The 26,580-nt window shown below is 35.2% G+C and overlaps 1 protein-coding gene across 12 annotated transcripts in view; it reads left to right on the top strand.

Annotated features, from left to right (window-relative positions):
• LRRC4C (leucine rich repeat containing 4C) overlaps positions 1 to 4,334 on the top strand; it is an 817,554-nt gene extending 813,220 nt beyond the window's left edge. For 11 of the 12 annotated variants that reach the window (XM_039343308.1, XM_039343314.1, XM_039343307.1 and 8 more), the window contains one exon: positions 1,048 to 4,334. In XM_039343308.1, coding sequence (XP_039199242.1) covers positions 1,090 to 3,000 — 1,911 coding nt within the window. In that variant the 5' untranslated portion in view covers positions 1,048 to 1,089 and the 3' untranslated portion in view covers positions 3,001 to 4,334. Of the gene's footprint in view, positions 1 to 607; positions 706 to 1,047 lie in introns of all 12 variants that reach the window. The other variant, XM_039343312.1, reaches the window with a different exon arrangement.
• The last annotated feature ends 22,246 nt before the right edge of the window (positions 4,335 to 26,580 follow it).

Genomic DNA, 26,580 nt, shown 5'->3' with positions numbered 1-26,580 from the left:
GTCAAGGTCTTATTAGACTGATTCATCATTTCTGAATGTTAAGCCAGTATGGAACCTCTGCAATAAGGATATTAAAAGCTATTTGTTCATATTTTTCATTTATCTTTCATCCAAATGTTTAAACAAAGAAAAACTGATCAGATATTTTACTTTTGGTGGGCATGGACAACTTGTACGCTAGACTGCTTTATTTGAAATTCTTGCTAAACCCTAGATGAAAAATATAAATCTCATTTTGACAATTCAGTCATCATTTTATCCTTATTCAAAGGTTAATGTTATGGATCTCCATCTTCAGTTTTAGAAGTTCTGCTAAGAATGGATGTTAGCTTCCAACTGACCTGTACATCCAATAATTAAAAATCTCTGAAAATAAATTCCAGATAAAGGTTCTGAATGTTCTTCTTTAAGTAATGTGATTACAGAAGTGAATTATCCAGTAATATAGTTGTCTTTAAGTTAATTATAAATGTTTTAATAGCCTTTTAAATGGTGTTATAATTAGACTTAGATTTATTGAAATGAATAATTTAATTCTGATAATTTAGCTTAATTTTTAGATTGATTTTATAAGTGTATAATTCAGTTTTTGGCTGGTTACCTTCAGATGTGTTGGACTCTTTTTCTTAATTGCCTGCCAACATAATAGTGGTTGAGAATTGGATCAGCAAAAGTTCAGTATAGCTGGAATGTCTGCTGAAAACAGTGAGTTGGCTTAAAGTAATGTTCATAGTTCTGTAATCTTGGCCAAAACAGTAGTTTCAGTAGGCATTTTCCCTAATTGTTAGAATTAAATTTAATTTTACACTTTATTTTCTTTTACAAGATATTTTTTTGCACACAAAAGAAAAACCTCTAATGACCGAAGGGTAATTTTAATTGTTAACTTATATTAATAGTTAATCCCTGAGAAGTTTGTTTCTAGGTAGTCGTATATACTGCTTAGGTGTAAGCATATTTTTAAACTAATGTGTGAATACACAATTATAAGTATGAAATAAAAATGCAATATTTGATACTAATATTGCTGTTTTCTTTTTTCTTTAGACTATTGGAACTCCTGAAGGACCAACTCCAAATAAATTATGAATGTTGAACAAGATGAGCTTACATCCACAGCAGATAATGATAGGTCCTAGGTTTAACAGGGCCCTATTTGACCCGTTGCTTGTGGTGCTACTGGCTCTTCAACTTCTCGTGGTTGCTGGTTTGGTCAGAGCTCAGACTTGCCCTTCTGTCTGTTCCTGTAGCAATCAGTTTAGCAAAGTAATTTGTGTGAGAAAGAATCTGAGAGAGGTCCCTGATGCTATATCTACTAATACTCGGTTATTGAATCTCCATGAGAACCAAATTCAAATAATCAAAGTGAATAGCTTCAAACACCTGAGGCATCTAGAAGTCTTGCAACTGAGCAGGAATCACATTAGAACAATTGAAATTGGGGCCTTCAATGGTCTGGCTAATCTCAATACTCTGGAACTCTTTGACAATCGTCTTAGCACCATTCCTAATGGGGCATTTGTGTACTTGTCAAAATTGAAGGAACTTTGGTTGCGAAACAACCCCATTGAAAGTATACCTTCTTATGCTTTTAATAGAATCCCTTCCCTGAGGAGGTTAGATCTGGGGGAATTAAAAAGGCTTTCATATATCTCTGAAGGTGCCTTTGAAGGTCTATCTAATTTGAGGTATTTGAACCTTGCTATGTGCAACCTTCGGGAAATTCCTAACCTCACACCCCTTGTAAAACTGGATGAGCTAGATCTTTCTGGGAACCACTTAACTGTTATCAAGCCAGGGTCTTTTCAAGGATTAATGCACCTGCAGAAATTGTGGCTGATCCAATCCCAGATTCAGGTGATTGAAAGGAATGCCTTTGATAACCTTCAGTCACTAGTAGAGATCAATCTGGCCCACAACAATCTAACACTACTGCCTCATGACCTCTTCACACCTCTCCATCTGGAAAGAATCCACCTGCATCATAACCCTTGGAATTGCAACTGTGACATCCTATGGCTCAGCTGGTGGATTAAAGACAAAGCACCCTCCAACACTGCATGCTGTGCCCGTTGCAACACACCTCCCAGCTTGAAGGGAAGATACATTGGCGAGTTGGACCTAAACTACTTCACATGCTATGCTCCTGTGATTGTGGAGCCACCAACAGACCTCAATGTCACTGAAGGCATGGCTGCTGAGCTTAAATGCCGAGCATCAACATCCCTGACCTCTATATCTTGGATTACTCCAAATGGATCTGTTATAACACACGGGGCTTATAGGGTTCGGATTTCTGTGCTCAGTGATGGCACGTTAAATTTTACAAGGGTGACCGCGCAAGACACAGGCTTGTATACATGCTTGGTGAGTAACTCTGTGGGGAATACAACAGCTTCTGCAACTCTTAATGTAACCGCACAGGAGTGTATTACTTATTTTTCAACCATCACAGTAGAAACTGTGGAACCTTCTCAGGATGAGGCACGGACCACAGAACAGGTTTGGCCCACACCAGTTATTGATTGGGACACCACTAATGCGACAACCTCTCTCACACCACAGAGCACAAGGTCAATGGAAAAAGCATTCACAATTCCTGTGACAGATTTAATCAATGGGATCCCAGGAATAGATGAGGTTATGAAGACTACCAAAATCATAATTGGTTGTTTTGTGGCAATCACTCTTATGGCTGCTGTGATGTTGGTCATTTTTTACAAAATGAGAAAACAACATCACCGGCAAAATCATCATGCTCCAACACGGACTGTAGAAATCATTAATGTGGATGATGAACTTACAGGTGATACACCTATAGAAAGTCATTTGCCCATGCCAGCAATAGAGCATGAGCACTTAAATCACTATAACTCTTATAAATCTCCTTTCAACCACACAACAACAGTTAACACAATAAATTCCATACACAGTTCAGTGCATGAACCATTATTGATCCGAATGAACTCTAAAGACAATGTACAAGAGACTCAGATCTAAACCATTTACAGATTTAAGGGGGAATTTAAAACAAAAAAAAGACAGTTTATTAAAAAAATGACACAGATGACTGGGCTAAATCTACTGTTTCAAAAAAAGTGTCTTTACAAAAAAAGAAATTTATTTATTAAAAATTCTATTGTGAGCGAAAGCAGACAAAATTATGTGTATTCCTCAGAACCTCTTTTTGCTGCATTTATTTACCCTACTCTACTGATTTACCTTCCCTTCTTTCCCATACCTTCCCTTCTATTCCATTTGCCATATTTTTCATAGAACAACTTGATTCTCTAAAGAACTGGTCTAGGAATTTTTGTAAGAATTCTGTTAATGCTTTGGGAATTTTTATGGTGAATTCTAGTGGTGAGATTCGGTCTATTTTGTCTTTTTTTATTTCATTTTCTTCTCATTCCCTTTTTGAAATGGTTCAGAGGGGAAATGGATGTTAGCAGTAGATTTACGAGAACAATCAAGGAACAGAAACAAACAAAACAAAATATTTTATTTTTATTTTATTTTTTCACATTTCTGTGTTTCCTGAAGGGACAATTCTGTGAAAGGGGGAAAAAAATCTAAGAAATTAATTTTCATGTGAGCATCTATAAAACCCATGATCTTTTAAACAACTCTAGAACCAGGATTTGTAGTTCAAACACTAAAATAAGATTATAAATAAAATATTGTTGGTTTTTTTTTCTGTACTCATTTTTAGTGTGATGTTAAAATGTCAAAAGGTCGTTCCACATTTTACATTTTTTTTTCATTCATCATTCCATGGCTTTCCTTCAAAAGCATTCAAAATAATGGTAACAAAAATATTATAACAACATTTTGAATTTTAACTGAAAGTAATAATACACTTTTTTTACTTAATAACCAGCATACCATGCCTAAAGGTTAATGATCACAGAAAATAATTCAGGAAATTTACTGGGGTTAAATAAATGAAATGAATTGTTTGATGAATTGAATGAAATTTATCTTCACATTTGATCAGAATTTTTCATTAGAAAAGTCATTTTATTCGTGGAATGCTCTAAAAATTCTTCCTCAGAATTTTGGTTGAGCAGTTCTTGGTTGGACACCAAAGGATTTGCTTATCTTGTTAACAAAAATGTGTTTGTGGGAGCATCCATTTTATATTTAAAGGTAAGAAGGAGGAAGAAGAAAGAAAGAAAGAAAGAAAGAAAGAAAGAAAGAAAGAAAGAATTGAAATGGCATTTTCTGTCCAAAGTTCTAAAACCACTGGTCCAAATAATTTGATCCAGCACTAATCTTAACCATGTGTTGGAATGTGGCCTTAATTTGTAAATAAAGGTTATAATTAACCATAAGTATTATTCATCTACTTTTTCTGGCTTTGGTGGTGTCTTCTGTAGCAAGTGAAGGACATCAGCAAAAAGTTCAGATTTCACAAGGCTTGTTTGAGAATATATTATTAACCTATAGTTCTAGCCAACTTTTTGTTAGTGTTCATATGAAATGAAGTTTTTATTTTGATTGCATGAAAACAGAGCTGCAAATATTGATGCTGTTTGCTATTTAGATCAACTGAAATATGGTCGAGCAAGATAAGCTAACAAATAAAATTGTGACACTGAAAACATCCAGGAACAGTATTCAACAACAGGAATTATTGGAGGGAAAAAACAGATTCCCTTAATTCTTTTTCTTTTTATCTGATGTAGACCAATGATAAGTATCAGAAATTCAAGTGAGAAGTAAACCTCAATAGGATTTTTCAATGATGAACCGAATTCCTTTATGAAGTGTGGTTCAGAAGATCCATTGGAATTGTTCTAGCCAGAAGATCCATTCAAGATCATGCCTTTCCATGCCATTTATGAAGCAGTTATTATTTTTCACAGTTGTGCAGAAACAAAATCAAAACCCAAGTCACTACAATCCAAATCTCTGAACTCACCAAGGGTTGTCTTAACTCATCAAGGTTCATCCCAACATTTCTTGTAGATTAGACCTCAGCCTGGACAGAAAATTGGCAACTTATTAAACCCTTGAAAAGATGATCTCCGTTTTCCTTTCTCCCTTTGACAAAAATGTTGAAGGAGGAGAAAAATATGGATATCCATATAAGTAATAATAATTAAACTTGTGTTAATAATTAATATAAATAGGTTTTTAAAAGCTAATCATGGAGCTTTTTTAAAAAAAATGTTCAAATGTTGGGCTTTATGGCTCTACTCATTTGAAAATGATTGTTGTGGCTGAGTTATAGTACAATAATTTCTCCTCTACAATATCTTTAAATAACGTATCTGACTTGGGTAATGGAAAACAAGAGTATATATTATAATTCCTTATAATAACTGTAAATCTCATATCATATAATAATTTGTTCTTCGGCAAAGTTTGGAAATTTACTTGTGAACTTTTCAAATCTTGAACCAAATAAGATGAGCCTTTAAAATGCTGAATGTACCTGAAGCATTTATTGTTTTCCTCCCTATTGCACCCCTAAGAACTTCCTCTACAAGTCATCAAATTTGCCAACACTTTTTCCTTAAATTTATTGTTTCAGGTAAGAAGACCATGAAATAAAAGAAGCCTTTTTCCTGCTGTCTCCCCCACCCCCACGACACCAGTATCTTATGTTCTGTTCAGTATACATTGGCCTATTGCAAATTTCCCTATATTCTTAGTGAAATTCCATCTCCCTTACATCTCCAGGAAAAATTGTTCTTAAATATTAATTGTGGGTTTTTTTTTTTTTTTTGATATCTTTGTGGCCAGTTCATGGCATGGGAAATAGTGGTTAAGGTATTGGAATGGAACTGGGAGAAAACAATTCAAATCTGTCTTCAGCCACAAAAGTTCTCTGAATGACTTTGAGCCAGTCACTCTCTCTAAGCCCAGTCAACCTCACCTGCTTTTTTGCTGTGAGAACTATAAATGTCACTTTTCTAAACAAAAGACAGGATAAAAATTAATCAAATCAATTCAACTGGTTTCAAAATAGAACTTTGAATAGAACTTATTTAGAAAGTAAGCAGCCACAAGCCAGGCAAACAAAGAAGCGCACTGACAAGGGTAGTGATTTTGTTTTTCTTTGCTCTTGTATTGAATATGGTCAATAGAATCAAACTAGATACAAGCAAAAAACAAAAAGATCCTAAGAAACTTCAGTTCTGAAAAGGAATCCAGATCACTTTAGTTTCAACATGGATTCTGTTGTTGGATTTTCCAAAAATGAACCTTAATGTCTGTATCCTAAATTAACTGTTCAATTTGGCTTAATAACATAGCTTTGTGACTTGCTCCAAAAACTTAATTTGCACCATATCAAGGACTGTTTTGCATCCAACAATTCCAACATGGTTCATCCATTTGCACCTACACAAACCCAATAGGTCAATCATAAGCCTAATATTATCAGATACTTGATGTCCTTTAATGAAACTGAATTGTCTCAAGTGGCTTATTGAATGTAATTCTCTCCGCAACTATGTGACGGATGTACAGTAGCTGTTAAAAGATTGGCATCAATCTTGGAGAATAACAATTCACACAATTGCTAGGATCCTTTCTTGATTTATTATAATGTATCCACATAGTTTTCTTAAACTAAGGCCTTATTTTTGAAATATTTCTTGTGAACCTCTAGCTAGCAGAATGAGAGGCATGCTTTCCTTATATTCTTATGCCATTGAGGAAATTCCATTTGTCCTGGGGATTGCTGAGAGAGGGAGCGGAGGTTTTCCAGATTTTTTTGTTACAATGGTGTCAAATATTATTTCAAAGTGCAGCTAACTCTTTTGAAAGAACATGATCTCTGGAAGATTTTGTTCTGTCTGAAAAATCATTTTTCTCAATGAGCATGCTTACATTTCTGGAATATAAAGTTTTATTATACTTCAGGAACAGAAAGCTAATTTTGTTGTTGTCTCTGTGAATTATTCCTCCAAAATCTCTTTATTGTGCATAATCATACTTTGATTCAATTGTTTCAGATAAGAAGCTAATATTTTATCAGATTTTTTCCTTGTTCCCAATAGAATTATTTAATATACTTCAATATTTATTTAGTATTTAAGAGACCTAATTGATCAAGTTCTAATTTAAACAATCTAACAGGGATCTGCTTCCAAAGTATGCTTTCTACAGTGCATATTCAATGTTTTATGTCTGTTTCCAATATTTTACCATATGAGACTTTTATTTTTATCTTTCAAGAGACATAATTTATTGTCTTATGCTGTACAAATGCTTTAAAAATTGGCATTACACCATTCTATCCACCTACCCTAATGATAATGGACTTGTAGTCAAATATCTTACTGGAAAGACCAAATACATTAATCTTTTTAATCTTTTGTTTATCTTCCAACCAACCAATTATTTATTGATTCTTTGCCTAGTATGTGGAGAAAATCCATTGGAAATCCAGCTGAAAGTACAGGAACAAAATCCAGGAATATAATTTCTATCTTCAACTGCAAGACTATATGTTTTCTTAAAATTTCAGTTGAAATACATCTTAATCCCTTCAAGAAAGTAGATCAAAAATTGTTTCAAGGAATTTCAAAGTTGGATTTGTTCCATTGCAGTGAAAGCAATATATTCAGTTGCTGGAAGTCAACATCTACAAAAAACAACATTCAAAATGTGGCCTTGTTATTTACAATAAATTTTCTGTCTTCATTGATTTTCAGTATTATGATTCTCATCATCACAGAAGTAGGTTTTTATGTAAAAGGTGAATGTGAATAAGCCTTATGTTTAGAAATATTTGAGCTGAGATGGCACAGCAGTTGGAGTGCAGTACTGCAGGCCACTTTAGCTGACTGTGTTCAGCAGGTCAGTGGTTCAAATCTCACCGGCTCAAGCTTGACTCAGCCTTCCATCCTTCCAGGGTAGATAAAATGAGGACCCAGATTGTTGAGGGCAATGTAAATATATATATATATATATACATTGCTTACTGGTGTACACCGCTTAGAGAGTGCTTGCACTTAAAGCGGTATATAAGTCTCATAAATAAATAAATATGAATCTAACATTTGTTTTGTTGAGACGACACGTAAGAAGAAAATATAAACAATACAGTACAAGCTTGATTGAATCTCTAGGTAACTCAATATATTTCAGTAAGCAGTAAATTGTTGCAACCAAATCTAGTAATCCAAATAATTATGATAATTTCAATGTCAAATCTAAAGTTGATTTCAGATTGTTTTATTTCCGCCAGTTTAATTGGAATTTTGCACAGGTGCTTTAGGAAGAACAGAAATATAACAGAATACACCTTCTATTTTTATTTATTTATTTACTTATTTACTTGCCTATATACTTTGTATGAGGAGTCATTTGTCAAGGCTGTCTTTGCCAGAATTGTAAATCTGAAGGTTGGTGCCAAATCGCACCTGGTACATGATGTCTTCATTAAATGGTCACTCATAAGCTCAGACAATAACTAGCTTTTGTAGACCCCAGATCTAATCAAAAATGCAAAAAAAATCTCTTGAACCTTATAATTTAGTTACATGTATTCATGGAATCTTCTTGAGCAGGCAGCTATGGTATGTTTTTGAAGTGTGGCTATGAAAATTGTCACAACACACCCAATCTTGGGCATTAGCAAAACCAACATTTAATAGAAAAAGTTCATCTGCTTGTAATTCAGCAGAAATTTTATGGAATATGTAATTCTGATAATTTAATCTGTGATATGAAATGTGTTGCTTCTATAATAAACAGAAACTCAAGTCTGAAAAGGAAGGTAAGTATGAACTACCCTGTACAATAAGCATAACAGACAGACGTTTTAATAGTTTTATAGAATTTTTCATTTATTCTTGAAAAATAACTTAAATTCCAAGGATTTTAATTTCTGAATAAGTGTACTGAAATCTCTAAGCACAATGATTTCTATATTTCCTGTATAAGTAATATGTTTATTTTCCTTTTCCACTCATATCTTAAAAACACATTCATGGTCCTGCTCAGCAATTGCTTATTCATTCATTCCAGGACTATTGCTTCTCCAAATAACTAATGCAAGTCATATACTCTGAAATCAGTTCCAAAGTTGTTGTCTAAACTAAAATATTACTTTTTTTTAATACTGTGGCTTGTTTCTTATTTTCATTATCAATTTGTCTTCTGATTTTATTAGTTCGATAATATTTCCTTAACATTTAGATTAGCCATATGTAAATTGGCACTATTACTTTTTTATTGTTATTATGACCTGCACATTATATAATATGATATAGTATAGTTATAGGCACCTTTAAAAAATACAGAAACATAAGTATTGCACACACATGCTAGCAAAGGAAAGCATTATTGCAGTGATGGTGAACCTTTTAGAAACTGAGTGCCCCAAAACTGGCCCTGCCACTGTTCCACCCCTGCCCCTCCCCACCCCACCCTGCCTGTCCGCAGGGCCACTCACTGTCTCCAGGGCCCACCGCAGATCGCCCAGGCAGCCCAGCAGCACCATGGCAGCCACGCCCTCTGCCCATGCCCTACAGCATCAACTGTGCACATTGGGGCATGAGGGCAGAGTCTTGTCTACGCTGCCTGGCTGCCATGTTCTTGGCTGCGCTGCTCCGTGTGGGACATGCTCAGGCAACTCTCCTCCAGGGAGGCTGCTGGTGAGGAGGGGGTCACGAGCGGAGGCAAGGCTGGGGCAACGACATGTTTGCCCACAGAGGGCTCTGAGTGCTGCCTCTGGCACCCATGCCATAGGTTCACCACCACTGCATTATTGTATCCATAAAAAGATAGCACATCATATGAAGTAACTATATTAGGCAAGATTCTGATCAATTCACTGCCTAGTGAACACTTTCTCTATAAAGCCAATACAGTTGGACGAGATGACAGTTAATCTTGTGGAAGAAAGAGAGAAAAGAACAGCCAGGGACAACCTTGGGAGACAGGTGGAAGAGCCACAGACTACATCATAGTCAAACAAATGGTAACTGAGCTTGCAGAAGGAATGGGGATATGGCAAATGTCTCAGTAGGGACCCTTCATATTTTTGGAACTGTAAAAATGAGGCAGGAGAAAGAAAGATTCTGTTAATGTAACTTTACAATGAAGTTAATGACTAGAGAATGGGGAAGTCCAAGTTCCCATCAGAAATCAGAGAAGAATACATTATACAATTCTGTTTTTATTTGAGAACAATTATTGTGTCCATAAGCATTAGCAACACAGAAACTCCTGTGGCTTTTGTCCATGCATCCTTTCCATATCCATCCATTTGCAACAATAACCTGGATCATTGCATTGTAAAAACAACAACAACAAGAAATAAAGAATGGTAATGGGAAGCCCAAATACTGATTGGAATAACTTTTACTTCCTCCAGAAGAGATGGGAGAAGGACCCCACCTGGTTTGAAGGAGAACTTTTACTAATTCTGGACCATTAATTTGGCTGTGTATTAAAAAAGAACAGCAGATCACAATCCAAGTAGAAATGATGTAATGTGATCTATTCTTTGATTCACAGTGTTCTGGCATATTAAAATCTTATGCTTCAAGACATATAGAATTAGAATCAGAATCAGAATAGAACTGGAAGGGAATAGAAGGTCTTCTAGTCCAATCTTCAGGTCAAGCAGGAGACCCTGTACTATTTCAGAGAAGTGACTGTCCAGTCTCTGGTTCAAAACTTCCAGTAATGAAACACCCATCTGGATCTGGATCAATCTGGGAGCTGGATCAATGTAATATTTACTAATTTGGGAAGCTTTTGAATCTCTTAAACTCTTTTTTAAATTTTGTTTCTGCCTAAATGTCTATCACTACAGATGTATCTGGTGCTTTATAAAGTGAATGAAGTTTGCAATGTAACATATTATTCAGGGAGAAGAACAGATAAAAGAAGGTAATGAGAGACAGGTAAACAGAGAAGTAATCGGTTGTTGTTTCTGATGTGTGAGCACCAGCTTAATTACAGTAGAATAGCTTCCTTATCTTTGACTACTGACACACCATCTGTTTTATTTGTAACGCATTCCCATAGCACTTTAAAGCTAACCTATGTTTCCTCCACTTTATCTTTACCATCTGCAGATCCAAGGCACATTCTACATTTGCACATATTTAGGCAAGAGTCCATATTTTGGTGATTTGCAAAGAGATGCTGTCTGCAGATTGAGATCAATTTTAAAATCTGAAATAAACTGTAAAAGTTTGTAAAACACCTTTTCTGCTTGAATGTAAAATGAACTGTACTAGAGGATGCCCCAAAGGTGCTTTTTCAAAAGGCAACTGAACTTTGGGGAAAAAACAAAGTCCAGTTGCCTTTTGAAAAAGCACCTTTGCGACAACCATGACTTGGATGGCTGAGAATCGCCATAGACATTATAGTAGAGGATATTCCATGCACCACCAGGGTAAAGGGGACACCTAACCTCCTTTTACAAAAAGGGCAAGAAAACAAATAATTTGACAGTTTGCAGAATGTCATCGTTGACTTGTTTTAGTACTATATCTTGATGTATGCTAGATCTTGTATAAGCTGGGTTGAAATTACAGTGTCACAATATATCTGAAAAGCATCTGATGGAAAAAAGGCTATAGATGAAAATGGAGAATTTGAATGGAAATTTGTGTAGATTTGGGAAAGAGTAATATTTCTATTACAATAATCATTAGCTGTAGATTTTCTCTTACAAATAAGGGAGAATGGATTTTATTATGTAAAATTCAGGCCTATGAATGCATTATTTGACAGTCAATAATAGCTATTATTAGGATGAAGACATCCTAAAGAGATAAAGCTAACTTTATTCTTTATCCATAGACTGGCTATCTTGATATTTAATGTTATGAGAGCTGAGAATTATAATTGAAAATAAGATTACACAGTCTTGCCTATAGACCAGAAGGATTAAATTCTGTTAACAAATATGAAAGGGAGATAAGGCTTCCTTTTTTGTCTGCTTCCTTTTTAATTTTTACCTTGAATTTTCCATAGGCTTTCAAGGAATTTGATATAAGAATGCTAGTAATAAAAATAAACAGACATCTGTACATGCTTAGAGTGATATACAAGAATAGGAAAATATATTTTTCTCCAAAAGGATTTTTAAAAGCATTTTTTTGAAAAGCAGAAACCTGCCCTCAAATCTCTCTGTCCCCCAGCAGGAGCCAGCCTTATACAAATGCAGATGTAAAACCATCAGGAAAGCTGGAGGCAGGGAACTCAAGAAGACAAAGGGACTTAAAATCTGCATACCTCACCCAAACTCTAAGTCAGCGGTTCTCAACCTATGGGTCGCGACCCCATTTGGGGTCGATCGACCATTTTTCGGGGGTCGCCAAAGAAGGTGATCTGCCATTTTCTCCCCTCAGGGGGCGGCGCCACGCATGTGCAGAACGTTTGTTTGACGGGGATCGCCGTCACACAAATGTTGAGAACCGCTGCTCTAAGTCATTAGCCCAGCCCCAGGGAAGCAGGATATGACTTTTGGGACATAATAGGACTAACCCATTACCATCAATATACCAGAGAGGCACACCTAGACTCAGGTCAGAATATGTGACACAGGAAATAGCCTCAAAGTTCATGCCACAGGAAACTATTCCAAACAAAAAACTAGAGAGGGTATAAAAACCTACTGCCCATGTGCTCAGGCCCTTCTCTCCTCTGCTCTTTCCTGCAAGAACCATCTTTCTGCTTCTTCAATAAACTGTAACCATTTTCCCAAAGCAGTCGCCATGTTGCTTATTTATTCCCGGCTTGGATGAACCAGGATGAAGATTTTACTTCAAACAGTAAGATGCATTTTCTTTCCCAAGCATGAAAGAAATACTACACATATGTGAATACTTATTTGAGTACTGTAGCCATATATGCTGCAAGTGAACTTGCTTTAATTGATAAACATCTGACAGGATGTGTTAGATGTGTATCAATTAGATGTATATCAACTCAACTGAGCAGTTTATAATAGGAAGATTTCTGAGATTGTTTGCACCATTCAAGGTTCTTCAGGAGCAAAAAATAGAAAATATAAAAATTATATTAGAGGACATCATATTTTAACTTTGAAAATATCCATGAATGGTCAGATCTCTGGAGCTCATCTAATAAAACAGCAAATTCAACATTTGGGGTAACATAATTCCACCTTTCTAGGAGATACTGTAGATATAGTTATACATTAGATATACAGATGATAGATAGATAGATAGATAGATAGATAGATAGATAGATAGATAGATAGATAGATAGATAGATAGATAGATACGTATGTACATGCATACATACATATGTGTGTACATACATACATACATATATAAACAAGTGAGTTACATGCATACTCCCTATGTCAGTGGAAAACTTCATTTCCAGACCTAAATTTGCCAGTGCATTTCCAAATTTTTCAGATGAATATCCATTGTTGCCAGATTAGCAATGGCTGGATTGTGCTTGTTCAGTGGAACATCTTAAAAAACTGATCCTGAACAGACATGTTAAGTGAACACAAGCAGACAAAGGCATGGAGTAAGTCCAGAAAAACAAACATCTTACGGAAACTCCTAGTTGATATCATATTAAAATACTATTTTGATGGACATTGTATTTCAAAATGATATAGGATCTATAAACCATATATAAACACACTAGTTAATTAGAAAGATGAAGAGAGAATTTCCTGAATATATTTTGAACAAAATAATTCTTTCTTGAGAATAAATTATGGGGGTTTTTTAGATGTTTGCTTCTTGCTGAGCAGCAGACACTGCTGTAGGGACTGTGTGGAAATATAAGACATCAGTTTCCAAGTGGCAAGCTCATTGAGTGACTGAAGAGGGAGATCTAAGAAAGTTTGGAAATACAGTTTGTCTAGGGAATTAAAGGGAATAAATTCCCTCTGATATAAAGAGCACTCAGCTAATCAGATTCCCTAATAAGAAAACAAGAATTGTTGCCTTAATAAAGATGACTTGAGTTTGTAGGTCAAAAAGGTGAATATAATTCAACAGATATAAAGGAGAACTGACAGAATGTCTTATGTAAATGCTGAAGCTAGCAAGCCAAAAATAGAGTCTTAGGTCACAGAAGTCTGTTATCAAAACATTGCAATTCCCTCAACCTCCAAAGCTGAACACAGGAACAAAAGAATTGTTTTGCTTGTTTTGTTTCAAAACACAGGAAAAGAGATTTCTCCTTCTTGCAGTACATACTCAGGAGGAATGAAACTCTGGTTTGCCCAAAGAAGAAATGGAAATCAGTTCTCCTGAGCAAGCAAGAGAAAGGATGACCAGAAAATCCAAAGGTGGGGAAACTCTGGACTTGTCCACATTGCCTAGTAGCACAATGATTAGCATTTATTTCTTGAAAGCAACAATGAGTGACATTGTCCTTGATTAATCCTACACTCCCAAAGCAATCCCAGGCACATTTTTTTTCTATTTCTCTTGAGTACTTGACCATCTTATATTCTTGAAATGCTCTTGGATAGAACACATCAGTTTGTTGCTGGCTAACTCCAGCACTTCATTGCAAAGGAAGGAATGCTTCCTCAGCTGTGTCAATGCTGTGCATATTTTGGAATAGCTTTTGGAGTTACATAAATATCATGGTGTCTCTAGCTATTGCCTTGTAAATTGAAAGTTGGTGGTTTAAACATGACAGAAACGTGAGGGGATGCTCACTTAAGGAAGAGGGGTTTCACACTCAGGTCCCAGATAATTCATGGGAAACTCATGAAACCCTTCTACCTTGACTGGAAAAATGATATAACTGCACCAATGGAAATATATAGATATTTTAAAATAGTGCATAGAAAACTAAGAAGTCAAGGGACAGAAAAAAATTGAAAAAGAGAAAATCATGGATTTCTAACCAGCAAGTTTTTATTTACAAGTAAAGAGTTAAAGCCGTTGGGTTACTACAGGAGTAATGGAAAATGTATTTCTAAAAAAATATTTAGAAAGTAGTAAAAAGGGTGTAAAATCTTGCTGTGCTTGCATTTTGCTGCTTTAATTCTGTTTTAACTATACACACACACACACACACACACACAAATACAAAGACACCTACCTACATAAAAATATAAATGGCTTTTCTACAGGGAACAAAGTGATTGCCTATTACTTGTAACAGAAAAAGGGGGGAAAGGCAGCAAGGGCATATTTTTATGGGAAGATGTCATAGCCAGCTGTTCAGACTGAATATCTTGCAAACTGTTGCTAAACTCAATCCAGATAGATTTTTTTCTTAATCTGGTTTAGAATTGGCATGAACACTGAACAGAAGTAACTTAATGATAAGTGTGGCTATGCTATTAGATGGTTGGAATTGATGGCTGGATGGAAAGAAAGGGTGAAATACAACCCTTTCCAATGTCCTTCTTCTATGACCAGAAAAAGAAAAGTTCCAAGCTATGCGGGGGGAGGGAAAAATAATATGAAGGCTGAAGCTACAAAAATTAGAAGTAAAGTCTGAGACCTGACAAAACTACTGCTAAGATATACAGAAATGACCTCATTTAAGGTTGAGAAAGGATATTAAAAAAAACATTACTAGGTAAATATGAGAGAAAAAGACACAAGCCTCAGGACTTAAAGTATCGACAATAAAATCAACAGTAGCTGATCTAACCATAGTGGCAAATTTATTTATTTATTTGTTTGTTTTTATCTTTAAATCTTCTGCTGCTAAGTTCATGACTCTGTGCAGTTAGAAGAATATTTATTGTTGTGTCCAATAAATCTCTAATATCTCATGTGACTGAGATATATCATTTGAAGTACACATTTTTTCAGAAGAAAAATAGAGGAGGAGGAGGAGGAGGAGGAGGAGGAGGATTGTTAAAAGTATCTAAACATATTCCCAAAATCAAAGTGAATTTGGCAGTGCTGCATGATGGTAAGATAAGTGGAGGAAGAAATAATAGTATCCATCCAACCAAAAAGGAAATGTGGACTATATGTTGAGTTCTTGGTGCTCTCTGAGCTAGTTTATTTGCTTAGAGATGTTTCATTAGCAGGATAGGTAACATCAGTGTGCAAGAGAGTGAGATTAGCTAGCTATTTATACTGTATATAGTACTTGTTGCTTGTCCTGACCGTCTTGGTTGGGATCTGATTCTTTCTCTGATACTTCCTTGATTAGGGTATTATTTCCTCCCTGGTTATTTATCTGGTACTGTTTCCTGATAATCTGGGTGTTGGTTATTAGGAGGGATGGGACGTGTTCTAGGCTAGTTGTTGTCCTTCTACGCTTTTTTGATTGTGTCTTTTTCTCTTAAGTTTCTATTGATGGCTGATTTCTCTGAATGACAAGCTTCCAGAAATTACTTAGCAGTTTTGGATTATATTTATCTGAAATATTAACACTTACTGGTTTGTATACTACAATTTTTAAAATAATCTATTGATTGACTTTGAAGTATTTTCAATGTATGGAAGAATTATCTTTCTCATATAACCTCTCTCAGGTTATAATAGTTATGTTGCATATATGTAGTATAGTTATGTAGTCATATATATTTGATAAAGTTATGTGAGTATTTGTTACATTGGAAGTCTATTTCTGGCATTCCAGAATACTATTGTATGTGATTGTTGCAAACCCAAGAAGCTCATAAAATACAAAGAATTTAACAGTTCAATCTTGAACTACATATATTATCTTCAATTGGATGTAGATTATGTTTTCAAAAGCAACCTGCAGTTATGGATAATTATAAAACAGTAATGACTGAGCAGCTTAATTATCCCAAAATTTACTACCATCCTACCACCACATGGACACAAACACAAACCTCTTTCTTGAACTTCTTGACTTCCCTTATAGACAAATTTTGCCTTCAGTGAATGAAGGAAGAACAAGAGAATAAGCCACTCTCAGTGGCAGAAACCAATAGGGAAGAATTAATTAAATTAGTGAAAGTAGCATAAATATTACAGGAAAAGTATTCTGATGTCAGAGTTGCTGATTTTAAGCAAAACTAATGTTAAGTGAAGTTGAATGTATACAACAGCCTTTAGAAAAGTTGATTTTAAGAAACTTAGAACTAACTGGTAAAGAGGCTCAAATTGGGTAGGATGTATTTTTTTAAAAAAAGGAGATAGTAAAGGTACAATTAAAAACATTCCAATGAAGAAAAATAATGATTTTCCAATGAAGACATCATAAGAAGGTAACATGGCTGCACAAAAATTAGTGAAGATGAAAACAAATAGGAACACCCATAGAATGGACACATAAGACCCTGGGATTATAAAAGTAGTTATAGTTTATATATAAAAATAAAACTACCAGATCTGAAATACAACAATCCAATTTATTACTATATGAAACTAAGAAAACAGCCCTATGAGAGGACAAAAGCTCCAAATGAATGAAGATTGGCAAAGAATATCAAGAATGATGAAAAGGGGTTATTTAGAAGACAGTTCTACTAATCTATTTTGGTTCTGCCTTTTTCCAACAAGAGGGCACCTCTTTCACCATGTGGCTTCTAATTTTGTACCTTATAATTTATATCATGTCTCACAGAGCTGAACTGAAGCAGTGAGGAAAAAATGATGGTATTGATCCCCATCGTACAGATCAGAATGTTTGAAATTAGTCATGTGCAGCAAGAAGGAGCTAATCAAAGAATACACACAGTAACTCTATTGTAGCAATCTTAGCATCAAGTAGGGGGGAAAATGACATTAGTTTCTGGAAAATGACTAGAAAGGATGTCTAATAATGTTAGACATAGTCACATATTTTAAAGTATTTGCAGAAAAAGAGAGGCTTATATGATTTTGAGCACATCAAGTGTGAAAATGCCCTATTTGCTAGGAACTTGTGATTCATGTTTATATTAGGTTCCAATTTCCTCTTGAGAGAATATTTAGTGGTATCATAAACAAGGACAGAGAAATGTGAACGTTTTATGATGATTTGGATATATATACTACGTAATTTACTCTGTTAAGTAACTGTATTGGCTTCCCTGGTCTTTCCTGTAAATCAATCATTAATTTTACATACTTATAATAGTCTTTTATATTTTTTTTTCTTCATTGGAGCATTATATTCTATTAAACACAATTGTGTTTACTGACTATATTTTCATGACATCCAAAGTAACCAACCTAGTTAAAATGCACATTGAACTTAGTTCCTATAGTTAATTTATGGTTCAGTGCTAGTGAATCCAAATACTGGGCTGATTCAGAAAACCTTGATTAGATAATAAAAACACAGTCACTTCTAGGTTGATTTTATGGAATTACACTCAGAACAATATGAAAGGAAGGGAAGGGAAGAGGAAGGAGGAAGGAGGAAGGAGGAAGGAAGGAAGGAAGGAAGGAAGGAAGGAAGGAAGGAAGGAAGGAAGGAAGGAAGGAAGGAAGGAAGGAAGGAAGGAATCTGTTCATTATAATCACATTTATTGTAATGTTCCTCTGCTTTCAATTAACACGTTGCATTGGGCTTGAATTTTGCTCATTCTAGAAGATAACTGATAACTTGCCTTAATCATATATGATTATGGAGAGAAAATTTAGAACATAAGTCTGATGTTCTTGTTTAGATGGGAAACTATATAATCAAGTATCTTGCTTTGTTTCTGACCATAATAATACAATAATAATATTCATACATAACATAATAATAAATAAGATCTCTCTCTTCTTCCCAACTTCAACAACCATTTGATACGCTAAGTGCTTCTACATTAAAGATATATTTAAGAACCTACACACAAACATAAACTTTATTTTTTAAAAAATAAAAAGTAATATTTTATTATTAGCATGTTATTTTACGCAGTTATATAAATGTTAAAAAGATAGTATGTCTAATAAATTAAGCAGAAAGCAAAAATAACAGCTAACTCCTATGTGACAATGACATATTTTGCAAAAGAAAAAAACAGGATTACCTGTAGAAGTCCAATTAATGATCAGAAAAACATGCACAGGTAGCACATACACTCAGTGGAAAATACAACAATTATAACAATTGTATACAATATATATATTGTTTTTGTTTTTTTATAAAATTGCAGAAGCTAAGATTGAACTGTGAGGAAGTAGTACTCCATGGATATTTGCATCATTCAAAACAGCTCTTTATTCTTCTATGTATCTATAGTACATTTATGTTATTTCCATAGCAACACAGAGATCTCCCTTGACAACACTTCCTCCTCTCCTATATGTATAAGCTTGTCCTTCTTTTTCAAAGATATGTACATGCTGAGGAAAAATAGTATATTTAACTTCTACATTTCCCACTAACAAATATAAGTCATTTCTTGTCTGACTTTCAGAAACAGTATTACTAAACTGGAGGAGAAGAGGAAAAAGAGATTTTTCCTTGAAAGCCTAGTAACTTTAATGTTTAAATTGGAAAATTGTGTAACCTGCTTACTCAGAAACAATAAATGTGGATAAATAGACATTGGCAGTGATATAAGATGCTGGTATTTATGGGCATCTATGCTCCCAATGCAGTTTGAGCTATAATATATTTATTTGCTTGTTTGAGAAAGCAGTTCTAAATAGCTTTGAAAGAGTCAGTTTATGGTCTGCTGTCCTTCATTGCAATATTAAATATTATTTCCTATTCATTTCTCACTTCCAGCGGTTGTACTTTGCAAAGCAGTGCTATTATTTGTTTGAGAAAGTTTGTTGTTTGAGAAAAGCAAAGCATAAATCACTTCTTCAGAGATTCAATAGTTCTCCCACTGAGGCATCATGCTTGCATAATATGCCATGATCCCTATACTTCTCTGGTTTCTCCATAGCCAAATAACTTAATGGGGTTTCATGAGATATCATCTCGGTATATATTCTTAAAGTAGGAATCTCACATTTGAGTGTTAGCCACACCAGTTCCCAAATAATACTGCATTATGCATTTATAAATTTATAGTTTGGTAGATTAGATTATCTCCCTTGAGACCATTCTTACCACTTTCAATTGCACATAAAGTCATTTACCCTTTTTCTTTATCTTCCTATTCATAGTCTCTCCTTTCTTCATGAAGTGATTTCTCATACTTGCCTTCATCAACTCTCAGAAAAACTTTGATGCAACAGGCTTAATGAATGAGCTGCAGACCAAATTTCCAAATTAAGATTAATTTTATTTGCAGGTTGCAAATGATTCAACTTACATTATTTCCATTTAATTCCATCAATTATATTTGTATATATTGTGATATGTACAATATTGTGATATGTACAATATCAAAAATGATCTCTCCATTGCTCTATTTTGTGATTCAGTGGACATTACTTAATAATGGACTTCTCTTTGCCCCGTTGGTCTGTCTATCAATAGTGCCTCTGTATGAAAGTAAAGCTGGGCTCTGAAGAAGCAAGCTAGAAAGATTACTGGAGATTTTGAATTGTGATATTGAAGAAGGCTCCTGAGAACATCATGATTACCAAAGGAAACAATTAAATGGATTGTAGAACAAATCAATCCAGAGTTTTCATTCAAGGCACAAATGACTAGACTCAAATGATCGTATTTTGAATACAATATGCAAAGATTGAACTTCCATGTGAAGTATATATGCATGTCTGTCTGTGTGTGTATACACATATACCTACATACACACATAGATACATAGATACATACATATATTTAAACACCTGGTATTTTATGGCCCATGTAAATGTCAATGTTTTATGACATACAGCTAGACTTTCTCAAGGATAACATCTCAATCTGCAGATCTTCTTGAAGATGATCTCTCCCCCCACACCAAGCCTTCAGATCTTCCAATGATGCAACCTAAAATTATTAAAAAGAGATAATATATAATAAGATAATATGCATAGATTTCCTCTAATAGGTTAGGATTTATGTTATTACTCATTTGCACAGGATCGCAAACTTACTGAGATATTATATTGTACAATAATGTCCGGACTGATCAGTTACTGTTATGTTATAGAGCCGTGATGGCACAGTGGTTAGAATGCAATATTACAGGCTAACTCTGCTCATATTGCCAGGAATTCAATTCCTTCGATCCTAACTAGTTCAAGGTTGACTTAGTCTTCCATCCTTTCAAGGTTGGTAAAATGAGGACCCAGATTGTTGAGGGCCATATGCTGACTATGCAAACCACTTAGACTCTGCAAAGCACTGTGAAGCAGTATATGCGTCTAAATGCTAAGTGTTATTGCTATTTCTAAACAAAACTTGATTCCTTATCATAGCCAAGTACCAACTTTCTGTGTATGTATTAGGTCTATTAGAAGTAACATGAAGTGACCTAACTCACTTTCTGAAATGGAGAAGCTGTCTAATTCAACTTGATGAAGCAGTTTGGGTGTCCTTGAATCATTTCAGATTAGTGCTTTGAAAAAGACTCCTTAATTTTTTTTCCCCCTCAGTGCTGTCTGAAATGCTTCTAGAACTGACAGCTTCAAGAATGTTTACTAACGCCTGAAAGACCTTCAATATGTGTAGCCTGGAAGATCTTTAGTAGGCAGATGACAGCAGAGGGAATGAATATCCCTCTCAATATTTCATCCAGTGCTGACTGAATGGTTTTATCTTGCATTTTCAATTAGCCAAATTTTAGTTTTTGTACTATTGCAAATGTAGCTTATTTTTATTAGATAGTACATCTTCCCCACTGTTGTACACATTTATTATAGTGTTGCTAATAATGCCAATAATATCACCAGATCTTAGATGTATTTGTTCCCTTTTTCTCCTGCTTGTGATTATGTGAATTACAAGATCTTCTCAGGTTTCATTTAATCAATGGTTCTGGATGAATTGCAAAATTGTAGATGTGTAAAGCAATGTAATATAATTGTTTAGTGGACTTATAATCAAGGTAATACAATTCAAAATTTAATCACACATGAAACATACTGCACAAAGCTGAACTAGTTACTAAGTCTTAGTCTAATTCCAGAGTTGTACATATATTAGAGAGAGAGAGATGATAGATAGATAGGTAGATAGATAGGTAGGTAGGTAGGTAGATAGATAGATAGATAGATAGATAGATAGATAGATAAACATTAACCATTAACCTCTAATATTTAGCCATTTATAACATTCCTATAAATGATTTTATAGCTAAAAGTAACTCAAAGTCAAATGAGTTAAAGACTACCAATTTCTTACTGGTATATTATTTATTTATTAATGATCAGATATCCACAAAAGTTTCTTTTTGGCCATAAATTATAAGTTCACAGACATGATTATTAGGGATTGAGGGCGCAATAATTATACATCCATGTAGCAATTATAAATAGGTAAATGAAGAATTAAACTGTTCCATTCCTTTTGTTTTGACCTTGAACTACTAAGGGCAATTAAAGGCAAATTACACTTATATGGGTTTATTAGGGATAAAATAAAATACTTAAACCTATTATAGGTAGGCTATACCTACTCAGCAGATCTTAATAGTAGTCCTTGTTTAATTTTGTATTAATATAGCTTTTTCATTAACTACAGAATTTAAAATATGAAGTCCAATTTATAAATTCTAATTATTGGTGGGCGTTTGTATGACTAGCAACAGTTGAAATGAAGGGTGATATTATTTCCTTGATTGCTCTCTCTTCCAGATGGAAATAGCTCAGGAGGAAGGGGATATAGATTTCAGCATACATGCTTTACAATGTAAAATGAACTATATTTTAGACCAAAAAAACGTGCAGACTTAAGCATACAGCAGAAGCATGGATCTGGGTAAGTTGTTGAATAGAAATTGTGTGAAATTCTGGAATAAATTCATAGCAGGATCAATACAGAAGAATCAATCACAAGCAAAGTTTTAATATTCATCTGAGCAGAGATGAATAAAATAAGAACTGAAATAACAAGGATCTGTAAGCAGAAAAGAAAAGATACTACAGGCAGAAACTAGGCATATTAAACAGAAACAGAAAACTTAATGAATCCAAGTTCTGATTTCAGTACTACTTGGTGGTGCATTCTGGGTTTAGCTTAACATATTGTATGAACTGAGAAATTGGGGTTTGAAAAATATGATTATGTTTTAATACAATGTGTAAGCTTAGTCCTTTCAATCTAAACTTATTTATAGCCAAAGAACTGTTGAGCTACCTTGTAAGGAATTTTTCTTTTATAGTTCAGTGGCCATAACAAAGCAAGTCACTGTACAGATAAGAAGGCTTTTGATTTTTCTTAATCATTGATCCTATGGCATTCTGTTTGATTTATTCATTTAAAAGCCTTTTGAAACAACAATAAAAATACAATAAAACAGCCAGTAGTCCTACCTAACTGTTGGTCTAACAATCCTAACAGTTAAGATAACCAAAATCCTGTATGTGCACACATAGACACATGTGTATATACAGTATATTATATATAGGTTCCCCCACACATAAAATATGTGTATGTATGCATACATGCATGAAGATTTGACATATAGATGTGTACACATACACATATATGCATATATTCATATAGAGATGTCTATCTGTCTATCTGTATGGAAGTGGGGAGGGTACCCAATTAGTACCCACTAGGAAGGTCTTCCTTTGCATTTCTTTACTTTGCCCAGAGTTGGAGAATATACACATTTAATAAATAAATATATTTCTTTTGGAAGCACTAGTGATGGTGGTAAGATGAATGCTAAAGAGATTATTATCAAATGATCCCAAATACATGTGTTGCTTTTTATCAACTAGAATGAGCTATGCCAAAGTGGTAATAAGTGGAAGTGTGTGGTGGAATGTAATCTGGAGTCCTTGAAGGGAAGGGCTGCTTCCCAGAAGGCAAAGAGACAGTCTGACAGGCAAAAAGAGAGTTAAGATAGCCCCTCCCTAGCAGTTTACAAAATATATCTGTAGTTATGCAGATAGTTCCTTTAGTCAGGCAAGATTCTGTCTATGGATGAACAATAATAAACTACTCAGAGAAACTTCTCATGTCATCACTAATTTCCTTATTATTGTTCACCCATAGACAGAATCTTGCCAGACTAAAGCAACTATCTGCATAACTATAGAAATACTCAGAACTGCTAGGATCACAGACCTGACAAATTGCTCACTCTATATTACCCCATCAATTAGGATTCTGCATGATTAGGAAGAAGTGTTTCAGTCTTCATATGAACATATTCCTTTTCTGCTAATAATTAAAGCAGCTCTGTTATATTTCAGGTTGCTTTGCAGGTCTGAAAAAAAGATGCAGCTGCATTGATAGATCAGCTCATTACAGTTATTCTTAACCTATTCTTCTTTACTTTCTCTTTTCTCTCCTTGGAAGTGAGATTAGCTCCATCCCATTCAACATACCACAAGTTCCTCAAAACTAGACTATGTAATCATAGCAGGGAGATTTTGTGATGACTCCCTTATGTGACTAATATCATTCTTTCTTGTTTTGTATGCCTTTTTACAGGTTTTTTAAATTTACTAAACAGCCCACACCCTTACCTAAATAGAGAAACAGAATCATCATATATGGATAAATAAGAAGTAGGAGCTGGAGTGAATTCTAAAATCCTGCCAGCTTTCCCAATTGAATTTCCTTTAGGAAGAAGCATTGAAAATCTCTTTCTCTCCTTCTCTTCCCAGCAGCAGACAGCTTAAGTGGCTGCTGCTGGATCAGGGAGGGAGCAAGGGATTGCAAGACTGGCTAGGAAACTGTCACAGAACATTGAAAGTAAAAATCACATGTCTACAATAGCAATCCAGCAGCAGCCAATAGCATTGAAACAGCCACAACTTTCCCAAATTTCCCAAAACAATGTATCATAAGGCAACAGATTTTGAACAAGGTACCTCAAATGAGCTAACTTAAAATGTGTCTAAACTTTTAAATTGACTTTTAAAAGACCAGAACTATTGCCAAAACTGAACACTTTAACAACAGAATAATCAGAGAAGCCATTGAGATAGAAAAACGCCCACACAGCATGAATATACGAGATGATACTTCCTGCCTACCAGCCATTGGAAACCCACCCTTATTGACAAATGAGTCCCTAACACAAAGAATGACACCAGACCCACACTCACGAAAACCACACAGGATGTCACCACCACACATTCATGCAAAAAGCAAACCCAAACCCACACTGATGATGAGGCACGACCACAAACCAGAAGCCAGACCACAGCTGCATCATTAGCCACTTTAAACCCCTCCAATCCATACATGAAGCAAACTGACACCCACCATGAAGATGAGGCATGGCCATGAACACGAAGCCAGACAACAGCAATGCAGCTCACCATCTCACATCCTCCTGCAACTCAAACTAACCTGAGATGTTATGCACTGTTTGTTTCATGTGTGGCTGTGAGGGCAGAGGGGTTTGTTTCTGGCATTCTTGTAGCCTTCGGAGTTTGTTGATGTGTGTGTCTGGCTTGAGGGTGGTCTGTGTTTCGGCTCTCCAGATGGCGAGTTGTTTGGATTTGTCCCAAAGTGCGGGGTGGATCTTGTTGCTGAGTTTGAGGTGAAGTGTGAGGAGATCTTTGTTAATTCGGTCTAGGAGGAATCTTTTTGTGTGAAGTTCATTTCTGATTAGGACCAATTCCCCTCCTCCCTCACAGCCACACATGAAACAAACAGTGCATAACATCTCAGATAGGATCCTCACCAAAGCCAAAACCAATGTCCTTTCCAAAGGATTCAACTTTGCAGTCGCTCCCAAACACATCCCCACTGAAACCATTATATGTGGAGTTGAAACCAGCCTGACTAAAATCAACCCTGACGATGCTAATAGAACCAGACTTGAAATCACCAACATCCTCTGCACCAGCAAGCCACCCAAAAGCAACTTATCCAAAGAAGAACAGACAGCACTACGTAACCTGAAAGAAGACACCAGCATAATAATCCTACCAGCAGACAAGGGCAATGCCACGGTGGTTATGAACACATCTGACTACCAAACCAAATTAACCAACCTACTCCAATACTCTACATACAAACCCCTATACACAGATCCCACCACCTACCTAGAAAAAACCACCAGATCCAAAATAAAAGCCTCCCCCATTAGTGAAGAGATCCAGCAAAGAATCATTCCCAGAGAGAAATCATCCAGATGCCCTAAGCAATATGGTCTCCCCAAGATACACAAAGAAGGAACCCCACTTAGACCCATAGTCAGCTCCATAGGCTCACCCCTACAAAACCTATCCAAATTTCTCACCAAACAACTACAGCCCTATGCAGAATCCATCACCTCACATGTAAAAAACTCATTCCATTTCTTAGAGATCATAAAGAAACAAAACTTACAGCCCAGTGACCTACTCGTGAGCTTTGATGTCATATCCCTCTTCACCCAAGTACCAATCAAAGAAGCCTTGACAGCTATCCAAAACAAATATAACCCCCCCAAACACATCCTAGATCTGACTAACCACTGCCTATCCAACACATACTTCATCTATAAAGGACAAAAATACAAACAAATATATATATCATGGACCTGCAGCAGGATTGTGTAATCTTTAGGTTCCTTCCCTATCTCCCTTCATAGACCTTATTGAATCATAATTCATATTTTCAGATCAGATCTGCAAATGGGAATTAAGACTTTTTATTTAGAATTTGTCACCTTCTCCCTTATATAAAGCATAATAGGCTTTATAGACTTTGTGA

This window comes from Crotalus tigris, unplaced genomic scaffold (assembly GCF_016545835.1).
Source record: "Crotalus tigris isolate CLP2741 ecotype Arizona unplaced genomic scaffold, ASM1654583v1 scf7180000017841.2860490, whole genome shotgun sequence".
In the NCBI taxonomy this organism is placed as follows: Eukaryota; Metazoa; Chordata; class Lepidosauria; order Squamata; family Viperidae; genus Crotalus; species Crotalus tigris.
This window is presented reverse-complemented; position numbering and strand designations above follow the sequence as displayed.